At 33.3% G+C, this 15,182-nt stretch overlaps 1 protein-coding gene across 1 annotated transcript; it reads right to left on the bottom strand.

The window, feature by feature from the left end:
- Window positions 1–8,372: 8,372 nt before the first annotated feature.
- LOC124229309 (olfactory receptor 8J2-like) lies at window positions 8,373–9,301 on the bottom strand. Its single transcript, XM_046644460.1, is given in 2 exon segments — window positions 8,373–8,389; window positions 8,392–9,301. Coding segments are annotated over 2 exon segments (927 nt in total).
- Window positions 9,302–15,182: the final 5,881 nt, after the last annotated feature.

The raw sequence follows: 15,182 nt of genomic DNA, 5'->3' as shown, positions 1-15,182 counted from the left end.
TGATCTTTGAAGCTTCTGATTTTTGCTATGTTGCATATCTAGTGAGGGGTGCATCTATAATTTATTCAATCTAATAAAGAACAATTAGCAGGCATTCCTACATTTGCTTTGATCTTAGAACTAATGTATCTGAAATGATTAATTTAATATTGTATTTATTTCTAACACATTTTAAGACAAGTAAAACAATTGTTAAAACATATTTCTTAATGTACCACCTAAAATCATTTGGTAAACTACTACGAATATACTTATCCAACAAAGAGAAACATCACTGTAAAGTAGAGAATTCCGTCTCAAATGCCTCAGGGTCTGGCAAAAAATATCATTGCATGAAGGATAAATATGAAAGATAAAGAAAATGATAGGGAAAAAGGGGTATGAGATATTGTGTAATTCATTTGAATTTCACTCAAATTTTACCTGTTTAAAATGTTCATGGACAGCACAGATAATTATGTGATCCACATAAAGCCTATTGTGCTTGGCATTGATGGAAATGGAATATATGTACTATATTTTGCTTTGAATACTATTTTTCTACCTTTATTTCATCATCCATCAAGAATACATCAATTTTTTTAAAAATACATTTTAATGTAATGATTGCTTTTTATCTACATCTACTTTCCCAACTCCTTTCCCCTTCAGACTTTTTTAAGGTCAGGTGTTTCCAAACTTTCATGGAAAAAAATCATCCATATTTATTACAAACTCTTCCAGAGTATAAAAAATGAGGATCACACTGCAACTCATTCTAGGAGGCCAGCAAAATCCTGATTTAAAAAAAAAATATATATATATATATATATAAAATAAAACAATGTATTTAGGTCTATGACTTCACTTAATATACATAAATATCCTAAACAATATTAATATCATTTATATAAATTTTTAAAATGTATAAGAATTACAGTACATCATGTTCAAGTGCGTTGATCTCATGTTTGGCTGGATGGTTTAATATTGAAAAATGTATAAATATAATTTACCACATTAACAGACCGACTTAGGAAAAAAAAATATATAAGCATTTGAAAAGAGGAAGAATACCATTTAAATAGGCCAAAAGTAATAAAACTTAAGAATAAAAAGGAAATTCCGTAACTTGATACAAAATCTTATATAAACACTAGACTAAGCCTACTCTTAAAAAGAGAATAAGCAAAACTTTGTTTTGAAGCATTATAGAAGACCTAAATAAATTGGTAAAAGTACTATGTCCCAGAATTGCAGAAGTCGGTGCTATAAAAATGTCAATTCTGCTCAAATTAATCTATTTACTTAGCACCATCCTAATCAAAATCTCACTAGGTGATTTTGTAGAATTTGACACTGGTTTAAAATGTATTTACAATGCAAATTTTAAAGAATATACAAGAGACTTTTGAAAAGACATGAGCTACCAGATACTAAAAATTATAAAGCTAGAGTTTTTTAGACAATGTCACATTAGCACAAGGATGGCCAAATACATCAATGGAACAGAATAGAGAACTCAGAAAAAGACTCATGGTTGTATAGCACTGTGGTGTATGACAGAGGTGGTATGTTAGGACAGTGAGGCAAAAATAATCTATTCAATAAGTGGAGCTGGAGAAAATTATTATCCCTATAGAAGATGATGTAATTAGATGTTTAACTCATCCATATAAAAATCAATCTTAGACTGATCAAGAACTTAATGTCACAAGAAAGTGTTTCAACTCTTATAACCTTAAAAACTAGAACTTCTAGATGTCCCTAAAAAAAAAGAAATTTCAAGGACATCAGAAAAAGTTCAAAATGAATTTGGAAGATTAAATCTCACAAAATTTACTCTATCCAAAACTCTATTCATAATATTAACTAAATATTTACCAAAAAAGTAAAAATAAGAATTTATCAGCAGCAACTAAATAAGGAAAATGGCAAAGTTTAATGCCTTAAACTATAAAATTAATACTCAAAGTAAGGAATGTTCCACAGTTGTTTATGCAGTTTGGCCAACCTCTTCAGCCCAACATCACTGTTTTGTAATTTTACAACTCCCCGGACTTCTGAAAGGCAATTGAGTTGATTGGAATTCCACCCGCCCCCCCAACCACCCCTACCCAATCACTGACTGGAAAGAAACACTGAGACAAACTTTTTATCTGTTGGAAACACAAACTCCAGAGCTGGCCCAGGACTTGGGGAATGGATCTGAAGCCCAAAGATGTCCTCTTATGCAAAAGCAAACATCTAATCTCAACTAAGTATTCTATAAGATTTTGCAAATAGCCTCAACTGAGATAAATGAGTTGGTCAAATTGAGAACATTGTCTTCTCATTCAAAGGAGGGAGAGAAAGAAAGAGGGAAGACTAAAGAAGAAACTATCTTGAATGACTCTAAAAAGACGTCAGCCTCAGTAGTCTTTGGGTGAGTTATCATCAGCAGAAATATGAACACAGGTTATTTTAAAATTATAAAAAAAAAAGTACAAACACTCATGCTTCTCTCATCCAACACAGCCAAAATGGCTGTGAGTGCTTATACATGTTTCCATTCCTCATTGTATAAAATACACTGCATCATCTCCATGAGGGAAAACTCACTGTGCAATTATTAGTGAAGGATATAAAATCAATATAAATATTTTCTAATTACAACTTTGGAATCTGACAAAAGGTGCTCTTTGGCCAATATTATGTAGTGAATACCAAAATTTTGTAACTTAAGATTTACAGAATTATAATCACCAGCTGTGGGGTTCAATGACAATCCCTAAACCACTATTATGTGGCTTGTCATAATCCTTGAAGTTTTTTAAACTACACTTCTTCATTATAATTGTGTCTCCTTCTGTTATATTCTCAAATATATGGGAAAAATTCTATGAGCTGAGTAACATGGTTTATGTTGTACCTGTGCCATATACCTGGGGCATGTGCAGAGGTATGGGAAGTGCTCCAACTCTTCTCTTCCCATCCTTCAAAATTAATTTTGCTTATTCACTTGTGGAATGAGCAATTTATAACATGAAGAATAATAGATCAAGAAGAATTCCCTTAATGCATTTAGGTACATTGTGAGAGAGGAAAGGGAGTATGCAAGCTTTGAATGATAGTTTACCAATAATGAAAGCAGAAAACATGTACCCAATTAATAATTGTTCCAAAGATTGATCTTCCTCGAAAATTTAATTAAACTGATTTTAAACTTGTTTTTTCTCCCACTATAAATATGGTAGGAGATACTTCCAAGCCTTTAGCCTCACTATCCAAATAAAAACAAATTTAATACAAAGACAGGAGGGAAAAGGACATCCTAGTGTTGTGATGTCATGGACACATTAACCTAAGTCTATTTTACATTATTTTGGCTTTGCCATCATCTTCCTATTGCAAATATCACTGTAGCAGACACATCTGTCTCCCCATCCCTTGTCATTTTGGGCCACCTCTGACTTGACCTACAGTCTTAGTAGACTTTTTCTAGCATGCTGGCACCTTCCCATCTCAAGCATTTTACTTCTTTTCCTGAGGGCAAAGTGTCTTCAGAGCTTGCTCAGACCATATGCAAGGCAGTGTGGAAGTGCCTGAGATTTAATCTGTCAAGGAGAAATATTTGACTGGCAAGGGATAGGAATCAATGGATAAACAACTAAGCTTTCCCAGCCTTCTTTTGGACAATTCCTAGAAGAGTTCTGAAGGATACTTCAAACCTTCTTGAGCAATTGAACCTTAGCTGCTTACAGTGGTAAGCTATACTTTATTGCACATTTAATTAACTTTCTCCCTTCTCAATATCATTTCTGTAATCTCTCATTTTTGCTCCCTGGAATCACGTACAATATAAACGTTATATACCCAAGTACTTGCCTCAGGGTCTGCTCTTAGGAGAATTTACACTCTGACAATCCCAGTCTCTGTATGGTATTAGCAAAATGAGGCCACACATATCTATAGCACAAATGACATTCTACAGATGCATGATAATGAGATGATAATATCATATTACTGAATAACTGGAAGTGCTATTAGAAACTATCACTATCTGAGGCATAGATACTCATTTAGCATCAATAACCCTGATGTGACTATCAATATCTTTGCTTAGACAACATTCTAGGTAGAGATTCCAAAAAATTCTTACTCCGCTTTATTGTCTAGATTCCCAGTAGCAATATAAAAATAATAATGAATAGAATGAAGTCCATTTCTATCCTCAAAGAACATAGAAATAGTGGTAAAAACATATCATTATTCCAGAACATATTCTTATAAAAAGAGATTATTTCCACACATCGTATAATGCACTCAGTCTGACATTGGTGTCTATACTTGTATCTATAATTTGAATTGAAGACAGGTCTCAAAACTAGTCATCTAGTAATCATGATAATCGGTGGCATTTGCTCACCTAAAATTAGAAATGAGTTCCAGTTCCTTCATGTGAATAATAAGATGACTGCAGTAGGAATTTGTGAGTGTCTCTCCCCTTTCAGACACTACCCAGGGGACTTGAATGCAATTTCTTGGTTATTTCCAAAGCATCTGGGAACAAGAAATAATGCCACTTTTCTTTGTTAATTATCCAGGATACCTTTGATTTTCTTGTTGAGGAAGTGTTCTTTTATATACAATTCACCTGCTTTCCTTTGTTATTACTTTTATTGCATCCATTCACGTATCTGGATGTAAGTATATTATTTGTTGGATACATGCTTTACTCACCCACAAATTGCTTTAACATTCACCATTTTTCACATGGCTTCTTCCCCAGTTTTATGTCTGAGGATGAAGACAAAACCCCTTTAAACATGTACTATAGTGTTTTAAAAGATTCACAAAGATAAAAAGCATGAATATGCATGCAACTCTTATTTTGATTTCTTTTTGTGACTTAAGGAACTAAACTGAGTTTATGATACCCTAATTCCATATCCCATAGTCATCATCAGTCCTTATTCCCCATCGCCACTTCAACTTCCCTTCCCCACATGAGCACCTCTTCTACAGAAGTTGATATATGCCTTAAAAAAGAATACAGCCTCAGAAAGTAAATAAAATGTATGCTTTAATTGCACACGTTATTACATCTCATTTTGATACCTAAAACTGCTCACTCAACTATGTTTTTTTGAAGTATATTGATTTTACTACATACACACCAATATTTTGCTGTTTTGTTATTATAATCTAGATCTATTTTCATTTAATATGCATTTGTTCCCATAATAATAGGCATTTATTAGTTACCAACTCTTGACTTCTACACTTATCATCACAATTAACAATTTTGTGTGTGTCGTCCTCACTGATCCCTGAATGAATATTTCTGTGAAACATCTCCTGAAGTGGGTCCCTGAAATGGGAGAAATAAGCATGCTTAATTTATTTAAATAAGTATGTGTGTATTTCAAGATTTCTTCTATCTATATACATTCCACCATCAGTGCACAAGAATTTCATACTCCGGACATCCAACTTATGAATATATACTACAAGCACATATGGTTAGGGGTTGCAATAAATAATTAAATCAAATATAACGGTTTTACCTGTCTTGATATATTATTTTTTGAAATAATCCAAATACTGGTTTGGATTTGAAATAGAAAGCTATACTAAGCACAATCCATGTCAATCAAAAAGTTCAGAGATTATAACAGAGACAAACACTGATTTTAATATAGTTTTAATAATTAAATATCTATAATAGTGATAAGATAGACAACTTTGGATAATTCTTATGAGGTAGTTGTTGAAGTGACACAAAAAAGTGACACACTCTATAACAGAGGGGGCTGGCTGATCACCAATCTTTTTGATTTTCCCTTGCGTGTATGGCTAGACTGTTTCTCATACTCCTTGCAGTTAGGGGTGGTATCACAGCATCTTCCTCTCTATAAGTCATTCTCTCACCACTATGTGTTTGTTCTGAATGGCTTTCCACAAAATGTTTCTACTTTAGACCTTGTAGTTTCCTCTGCTTGAACCCCAAATGTTGATAAAATATTGAAAAATTGTGAGAGAGGAAGCAAAAAATGAGAAATATGATTACAACAGAGGTGAAGATGCCACCACAATCAAGAAGCTCTTTATTTGTAGCCGTATTGATTATTCAGTGATGAAGAAGCAATATTTTAAGTCTCCATATCTTAATATGAATCTTATTTAAATATTTCATAAAAGATTTTAAATTAATATAATGCAATCTCATGAATCTATGTCTTAGAATAATCATTTTTATGATTCTGTAAACATTCATAACCTTTATCATTCAGTAATATATTCTATTAGATCTCTGAAATATACATTTTATGAAGTGTTTATTTATTTTTTTAATCGTCAGTAACCTCTACTGACTGAAATAGATCAGAATTGCTTTTGTGGTTAGAATTGCTTTTTAAGAATTAGATATTCTGATATTTCATTATTACTATATATTATATTATACTCTATATTAGTTAGTTTTGTATTTTAGTTAATCCAAATTCATGTGCATTTTGTGAGATGAGGTGAAGGGTTTGTTACACCAGTTGTTTTTGCCAACAAAATTGCTCCAACTCAGACAATGGTGGTTGTTTATGCAAACGCTTTTATACGTATTGAAAGAGTCAAAAACAATTCTGGACACAAACTTGGAGTAGATGGTGACAAGCAGGGGCATAATTTATGAAAGAATCTCAAAGCTTCATAAAGTAATAGCTCTGTTTAATACAAGGAAAGGAAAATTTTATAGCTTTTAACTGAGATGCAGAGAGAAAAGAAAGGAGAAGGTAGAAGAAGTTGTAGAGTGGAGCCAGTATGATGGTTTAAGGCTGGGGGAATAAATAAGAAGGGCAAGTGAAAACTTCTTTTGTGGTGCAGAGTTGTTACTCTAAGAATACGGAGGCATGATGCTAGATTATAAAACTTTGTTTTGCCTCCTTCCATGCATGTGTACCTCGAGGTTTACTTCTTTTTTGAATGATTTCTTTGAAAGGACGTTTTCCATTTCCATAGAAGTGGCTTGTGGAAATAGCCCTAGGAAACTAGAGGTGATAAGTGTGACCTATGGCAATAAAAAACCGGAGCAATGCCCTATGGACTGCCAGGGAAAAGGCATTAGGTGCTAAAATCAAACTTATCTAGTCCTTAAGGGATAAGAAAATCTCCATTGGAATCCTTGAAATTCCTCAATTTTACTTTTGAATTAAAAAAATTCTGAAATCATGACAATTTCTGTTGTTTTTACTTGGCATGTCATACCTACTCTCCTTCACTCCCTTTAGCAGTATTTTACATGTAAAGACAGAGATATGGCACCAAATGACTTTTTTTTTTTTTTTTTTAGGAAGATTAACCCTGAGCTAACATCCATGTCCATCTTCCTCTACTTTATATGTGGGACACCTACCACAGCATTGCTTGCCAAGCTGTGCCATGTCTGCACCAGGGATTGGGGCAAGTGAACCTGGAGCTGCGGAGGCAGAACGTGCACACTTAAATGTTGAGCCGCCGGGGCGGCCCCACAAAACGACTAACTCGTTTTTTGGCCATGAGTACCCTTGAGAATTGGTGTCACTTTGAGGAAAATAACTTTTTTTGTCTAATAACTTTTCACTCCCAAAACACACTAAATAAAAATACTAAAGGAAATTATGTTTGTGGTTATGATTTTATAACAAAGACAACTAACTCCACACAGCCATTTTCAGGGTGAAAATATGATATGGAAAAAATTAATTAGACGTATCTGGATGGATATCAAGATTTTGCTTTATGTATATGCACCAAGTGAGAGGATAAAAAGAATCCTCTTTTATATATTTTTTCAGTCTGTTATGCCACGTCTTATTTCCATGTATATCTAAGCATTTTTTGTTTAGTTTTTATTTTCCCCTAAAAGTTTATTTTTTCTGTGATATAAACTTATTTTAGGCACAATACAAGAATGGGTCTAAAAAATATGAGAAATTTATGGATAAAATGGTGCAAAAAGAATAAAACTTTTGAATACTTTAGCAAGTCGTCTGTGGCAAGGAAGATGATCTGTCTCTCGACCACCTTCCAAGAAGAGATTCTCACAAACCTCCACCACCAGCTATCAGGCTTTCCCTTGCATGTTGAGAAATTGTAAAAATCCCTTTAGTAACTTGTAGTTGATTTTAAAATATGTTTTCTTTCAAATTATTGTCTATTATTTATATAAGTATGTTTTCTTTCGTCAATTAATACATTTTTCTGCAAGAAAAATTGGTATTTGTGATTGGGATAAAAAAGATTAACATTCTTTCCATTGAAATTAATGGAATTTTTAACTATTTATTGCCTCCTCATTTAACGGTAGGATTTTCAGGAGCAAATGAAACCCTTAAGTGAAGATAGTTCTAGTTTTAAATTTACATTAGTTTGAACAATTAACATGGGTTATCAAGAATCTCTTCAATGCATCCTTCACGTCCTTGTTCCTTAGGCTGTAAATGAGGGGATTCATCATTGGTATCACTAGAGTGTAGAATACTGAGGCCATTTTATCAGTATCTAATGAGTGATTAGTCCTTGGTTGCAAATACATGAAGAGAAGAGTCCCATAGAACACAGTGACAGCCATCATGTGAGAAGCACAGGTGGAAAAGGCTTTTTGTCGCCCCTCTGAAGAACGTATCCTCAAGACTGCAAGGACGATGTTGAAGTAGGATACTAACACAATAATCATAGAGAAAAACAAATTGGTCCCTGAAAAGGTAAACACAGCTGTCTCTGGAATATAGGTGTCAGAACAGGATAATGCTAACAAAGGGACATTATCACAGTAAAAATGGTTGATTACATTGGAAGAGCAATATGACACAGAGAAGACACAAGAAGAGACAGTTAGTGCTGTGGTCAGACTGTAGAGGTATGTGAGGGATACCATCAGAAGGCAGATCTGTGGAGACACCACCACCTTGTAGAGCAGGGGGTTGCAAATAGCCACATAGCGGTCATAAGCCATTGCAGCCAGCAAGAAAACCTCAGCCACAATAAAAACTAAGAATCCACCCAGTTGTGCTGCACATCCATAGTAGGATATGGTTTTCTTTGAATCCAGGAAGTTCACTAGCATTTTAGGGGCAATGACAGTAGAATTGCCAAGATTGATGATAGCCAAATGCCGGAGGAAAAAGTACATGGGGGTTTGAAGTTGAGAGTCAACACTGGTGAGAGTGATGATGCCCACATTCCCTGCCACAGTCAATCCATAGATGACCAAGAAAACAAAGAAGAGTGGAATCTGGAGGTCTGGACGGTCTGAGACTCCCACGAGGATGAACTCAGTCACGGGAGTTTGATTTCCTGGAGCCATTTATTTTATTTCTTTCATATTTTAATGGGGAAAACAGAAAGAGATTAATAGATGGTAAAATTGCTTTTTCTCTTAGATGCTAGATTGTTAAACGCTTGATTTAAAATCAGTTTATTTTCACAAAAACTTAAAATTTTCACGTCTTAATTGCTTTTCTCTCTGTCCTTTCACAAAATTCAGAAATACAAACTCTCCAAGGACCAATTTCAGAATCTTAGACCTGTTTGACCAAGATATTGTTTTCTTTATTCACTCTTGGATATATTTTATACTGGGTGAATATAACTATTTTTATATTATTGTATGTATTAACATTTACATGAATATATTAACCATATTAATATGTATTATAATTAATATGTAATATATTGCATGACTGTATACATGCATGTATATATTTACATATATATTATGTAATTAAATATATATTATGTAATTATATATGTACATATATATTATATATATTTACATATAGCATTCTCTATGCCCAGAACCATGCTAGCCCTTTTGAAATAATGTCCTTGTTATTCTGCAGGAGTGTTCTAGAAGATGGATATAATTACTTCTTTGTCTGATGAGACAATTGAGGACCCAATGAGAATTAGCTCCTCAGAGAACATTGGTAAATGGCATGGTTTTATGGTTTTGAGTCATGTGTTTAGTTTGTTGGTTTGATTTGGGTGGTTTGTTGTTAGGCCACCAATTATTACTAACTTTGTGATTTTTACCAAGTATTTATATTCCCATGTTGTGTGAATTAAATGAAATAATGTACATATGTAGGTTAATGGGCACAGAGCCTGGTAACAATGAATGCAAAATAACTGGTACCAGTAGTTATTGTTATTAGCGTGTTTTGAATTATTTTTTAATGTAGTTTATTATTTGGGTCCAAGTAACTCATTCTACCTTACTGATGGCTTTTGTAGTTGAACTAGAAACGGCAAGGTGGGGCAGGTGACCAAGTGGTTAAGTTTGTGCTCTGCTTCAGCGGCCCAGAGTTTTGCTGGTTCGGATCCAAGGCGCAGACACGGCACCGCTCACCAGGCCATGCTGAGGCGGCGTCCCACGTGTACTGGGGGGCTTTGGGGAAAAGAAGAAGAAACAAAAACAAAACAAAGGTTGGCAACAGATGTTAGCTCAGGTGCCAATCTTTAAGGAAAAAAGATGAAATAGCAAGTGAATTATAATTCTGTATATCCAAAAATTGTGACACATGATATCTCGCTACATATTTATTAAACGAATCTGCGTGTCTGTTTGTTTTAATTTACTGATGCTTTATTTCATACATCAAAAATGTCTCTGTATCTGATGTGATGATGTTGCACAGCTATCCCATATCTCTTGTCTCCTACCACTGCATCTAAAAAGAATTGTATAGGTAAACTTTTGATAGAAAACGTTGTGGCAGTATTCACTTTGACAAACACATTTTGTTTGTTTGTTACACATAAAGCAACTCAGTGCATGTTTCACTTGAGATTTATTTCATAAACTTATACTTAATTAATAAGAACAAAGGAAGACTATCAACAATAGCAACTATTGATTGTCTAACTCTGAATTTTGGACAATTAGCTTTTGAAAAGGAATATATTTGCATGTTTGTTGTTAGTGCTGTCAGGCAGATTCCTGACTCCTAATGAGTGTGTACAACAGAGTTGAACCCTGTCCAGTGTTTTTGCACCAGCCTCTCACCTTCCAGCACTCTATCATACAATGTTCCAGTGCTATTAATAGGGTTCTCCTGGCCATTTTCTTCAGAAGTGTGAGGCCAGGTTCTTCTTCCTGGTCTGTCTTTATTATCTGGAAGCTCCGCTGAAACCTGCTCACCCTAGGTGGACCCTGCTGCTACTTGAAATACCTGTGGCATAGCTTTCAGCATCATAGTAACATGCAACTGTCACATATGACAACCTACAGAAAGGTGATGTGGTTCCCTGACCAGGAAAAGAAACTAGGTCATGGTGTGAGAGTGCTGGATCTTAACCACTAGAACACCAATGTTGACTCTATTTATATACATCCTTACTTATTATTAATTCTCTCTTTTACTGAAATATAACTGAGGCCAAAGCTTGGGTTGCTTTTTATTTCAGTAAGTATATGTCAGTGAAATAAAGTTCCCATAGAACAGCCCCAGTGTTCTCCTGTATCTTCAGAATCTTATTTGATTTTGCATTTCTTCCTGATAAGAACGACTTTAATTTTTTATGTATAATTTTTTTCAAATTAGTTTCTGAAAAGAAATATTTTATGTCTACTGAAATAATAAATTCTCAGTGAATAAAACTTTAAAAATATACCTAGTATTAAAGATTTTATGTTATATTTTGGACGAGAAATAATATTGCAAATTAATTTTTAAACAGCCTCTGAAATGATTTCAAGAGTATATTCCATTGGTCTATAAGTATAGAATTTGTCTGAAACTTATCTAAATATGGGTTGTGTTAGGGACAAACTGCATCTTGATATGAGCCCTCAGTGTCCACCAGCAACATGGAGACTGACTGTTGGCACCAGGAATTTTTCTATCTTAGGATTTATCATCCTATGCAAAATACAAACTTGTTTTTACTGATGTTAAGTAACTTAGTTGGTCTTTGTTTGAGACACAGAATCTTATGTTTTAAAGACACGTATGAAGCTTTTTATCTTGTCTAAAACATCCATCAATTCTGCCAGTTCAAAGGCAGAAAACATTCCTCTTTATACTAAGGTGAAATACACTCCCTGTAATGACAACTCATTGTTCTGTATAGATGCTCAAGCAGTTTAATTTATCTTTAGGGATGCTGGAAACTATGGTTTAAGTCATATCACCATCATTTCCACTTAGGAATCAATGGGCAGAGATTTGAGTCTAGGAAAAGAGAACAGAGCACATATCATTGCAGTCCTGAGTCTGATTTGAATTTATAAAGCTTCGAAGATACTTTTTGCTCACATCCAGAATTATTCATAAGTAAATTATTTGGTTTAGCCTACCTGTACACAGAGCTCTGCCGAGAGCCACTCCTAAGGTTGCTGCATGAAGCTCGCAGAAGAGTTTTACAAGTGTCTCAAGTCCCTGAAGACCTTCACACTGAAATATGTTTGTTTATGGCCCCAGTCCCTGAACACAAGAAGAATTCCCAGATAAAGTCTGATTCTCCAGGGAAAGAAAGACAAATTGAATGCTCATTAGTCAAGTCTCCACTCAAAATTTCATCCTAAGAGTGAAAATGTGGAGATAGACCAGGGACTCTCGTAAATGATCATATTGAATAAGAATTACATGTAATGATTCTACCTTTTGTTTATTTGTTTGTTTTGAATCAAACCCCTACATTTGTTGGGAAGTGTTGCTGCTGGCCCCGGGAAGGAAGAAAATCCAACAGTTAGAAAGCACTGGACTCTGGCCGCAATGTTCAATTTTAATGTGAATATTGGGAGTAAAATTTAATGCAAAACTTCCGTTTTTGTGCCAAGAAGAAGCCCTGGTGTATTTGCCATAAAAAGCACGTGATATATAACATAAATCTAAAATGTGAATAGTCATAAGGAGACTGAATATCAATTTTTAATTGGAATTCATAAGGCACCCATCATTTCTATTTCTAGTTTTTAATTAAACTTATCCAAATGTAAAAGATGTATATAATATTCTCAGATAATCCAGGGATCTTTTCTCAAGCATACAAATATTGTAATTCAAAACTGATGATATTTTTATTTTACTTTTTATATGTCATTTTCTAGTCTATAAGCTTTATAAGTGATAAGAGTATGTCTAAATAGTTATTAACACCTTCTAAAATGTATCAAAAGAATAGATGTTCCAAAGATGTTTGTTAACTGACTGATGGAATAAATGATGAATAAGAGAATGAATGAATGTAATACCCATCCTAAAATTCTGAAATAAATATGAGGTTTTCATTCCCAGTGCTGTAATACATCTTTAATATGATTTTAACTTTGATAAAGAAACAGTGAGGACTTGCACATGATTTCCTAGAATATTCACTACTTTAGGGCAAGTACAACTTTTCCTTCTTTATCTTGAGGTTCCTAATATCTAATAAAGGTGTGGCATATTCTAGGTTCTAAATTTAATGAAATAACAGACATTGTGGATAATAAAGAGAAAATTGAAAAGATTTTTACCAACTTCAAATTACTCATTACAATGAATTTAAAACATTGAGGTTCTTTCCAGAGTTCAAATATCTACATAAAATTTATGTTGTTGCTTCTTCTGTCAATTCCTTTGTGTATTGTCTGTCACATAACCAATGACAGTGCATATCATGCTCAGTTAACAATATTTTCATTCTCTTATCTGCTCTGCCAACTTCCTCATCTATTTAGCATTCCCATTACATTTTAAAGGTTTTTTAAAAAAACTATTGCTTTTACTTTTTCTATTGTTATTGATGCTTTATATTATAGCTTGAGCTCTCATTTGAAACATATTGTTTATTGTACAAAGGATATTTCCCATTTCCTAAGTTTTGACTATGCTATTTAACAAACTTACCTTGGTCAAGCAGATAAAAGTCTAAGACAGGATTATCATTGGATCACAAAATTTCATCTTGCAAAGTATTTGTAAGAAACACACCTGTACACACATACACATGCATATATATATATATATATATATATATGCAGAAAATGACATTTAGAGACCATATTTCCATCAACCACATTAGAGAATAGTTTTACCTTATAGAATTCATTATTTTAAAGTAATATATAGTTACATATAAGCTAAATTTTGCATTGGTCCAAACTCCCCCATTCCCATTTCTTCCACCCTATCTAGAGTCAACAACTATTAACTATTATAATCTTTTTCTGTTTTTCAAAATCTTTTGCTTTTTTATTGTAGTAAGAACACTCAACAAGAGATCTACACTCAACAATTTTTTAAGTATACAATACAGTAATGCTAACTGTAGGTACAGTGTTGTATAACAGATCTCTAGAACTTAATCATCTTGCAGAACTGAAACTTTATAACTATTGCACAGAAACTCCCATTTTCCCCTTCCCCCAGTCGCTCTCTATCACCATTCTACTCTCTGCTTCTGTATGTTTGACTATGTTATATACCTGATATAAATGGGATCATGCAGTATTTGTCCTTCCATTACTATCTTTTTTCACTTGACATAATGTCCTCAAGGTTCATCCATATTGTCTTTTTTGTAAACAAAATGAATTTGCTGTTATGTTCTTGGTTACTTAAATCATAAACACTATTGCTAGTTATGTGGTTTAAAAATTTATATAAGTGAATTTATGATGTTTACATCATTTTGTGATTGAAATATATATGGATATATATTTTTTACTCACATAAAAGATTTTGAGATCTTGATCGCCATAAATTTGGCTCATGCATTTAAATTGTATGGACATTTTGGTGGCTTCTGAGTCTTTTTTGTTATGAACAATGATGCAGTTCATGTATTTTTATTCCTCATTTTACTCACATACAATATTCATCTAGTCTATATACTTGCATGGTACTTGAAAGTTATTAGGTCATCTGGTATAAATATTTTCTAATCTAGTAGAAACAATAAATGTATTTTTAAATTGATTCTACCAATTTATATCTCCAGAAAGAATTTGGGATTATTTATTTACTCATTTATATTAGTTTTTAATAATGCCAAGCAATTCAAATTTTTCTAAATTAAAGAAAACAATGGTATATTATTGTAGTTTTACTTTGAACACTGATTAAAAATGAATTTAAGCTGTGAGTACTGGATATCCACATGCAAATTACTCAGAATCCTAACTTACACCATATACAAAAATTAACTCAAAATGGATCAACCACCTAAGTATAACAGCTAAAACTATAAAACTCTTAGAA

This window comes from Equus quagga, chromosome 17 (assembly GCF_021613505.1).
Source record: "Equus quagga isolate Etosha38 chromosome 17, UCLA_HA_Equagga_1.0, whole genome shotgun sequence".
Lineage (NCBI taxonomy): Eukaryota > Metazoa > Chordata > Mammalia > Perissodactyla > Equidae > Equus > Equus quagga.
This window is presented reverse-complemented; position numbering and strand designations above follow the sequence as displayed.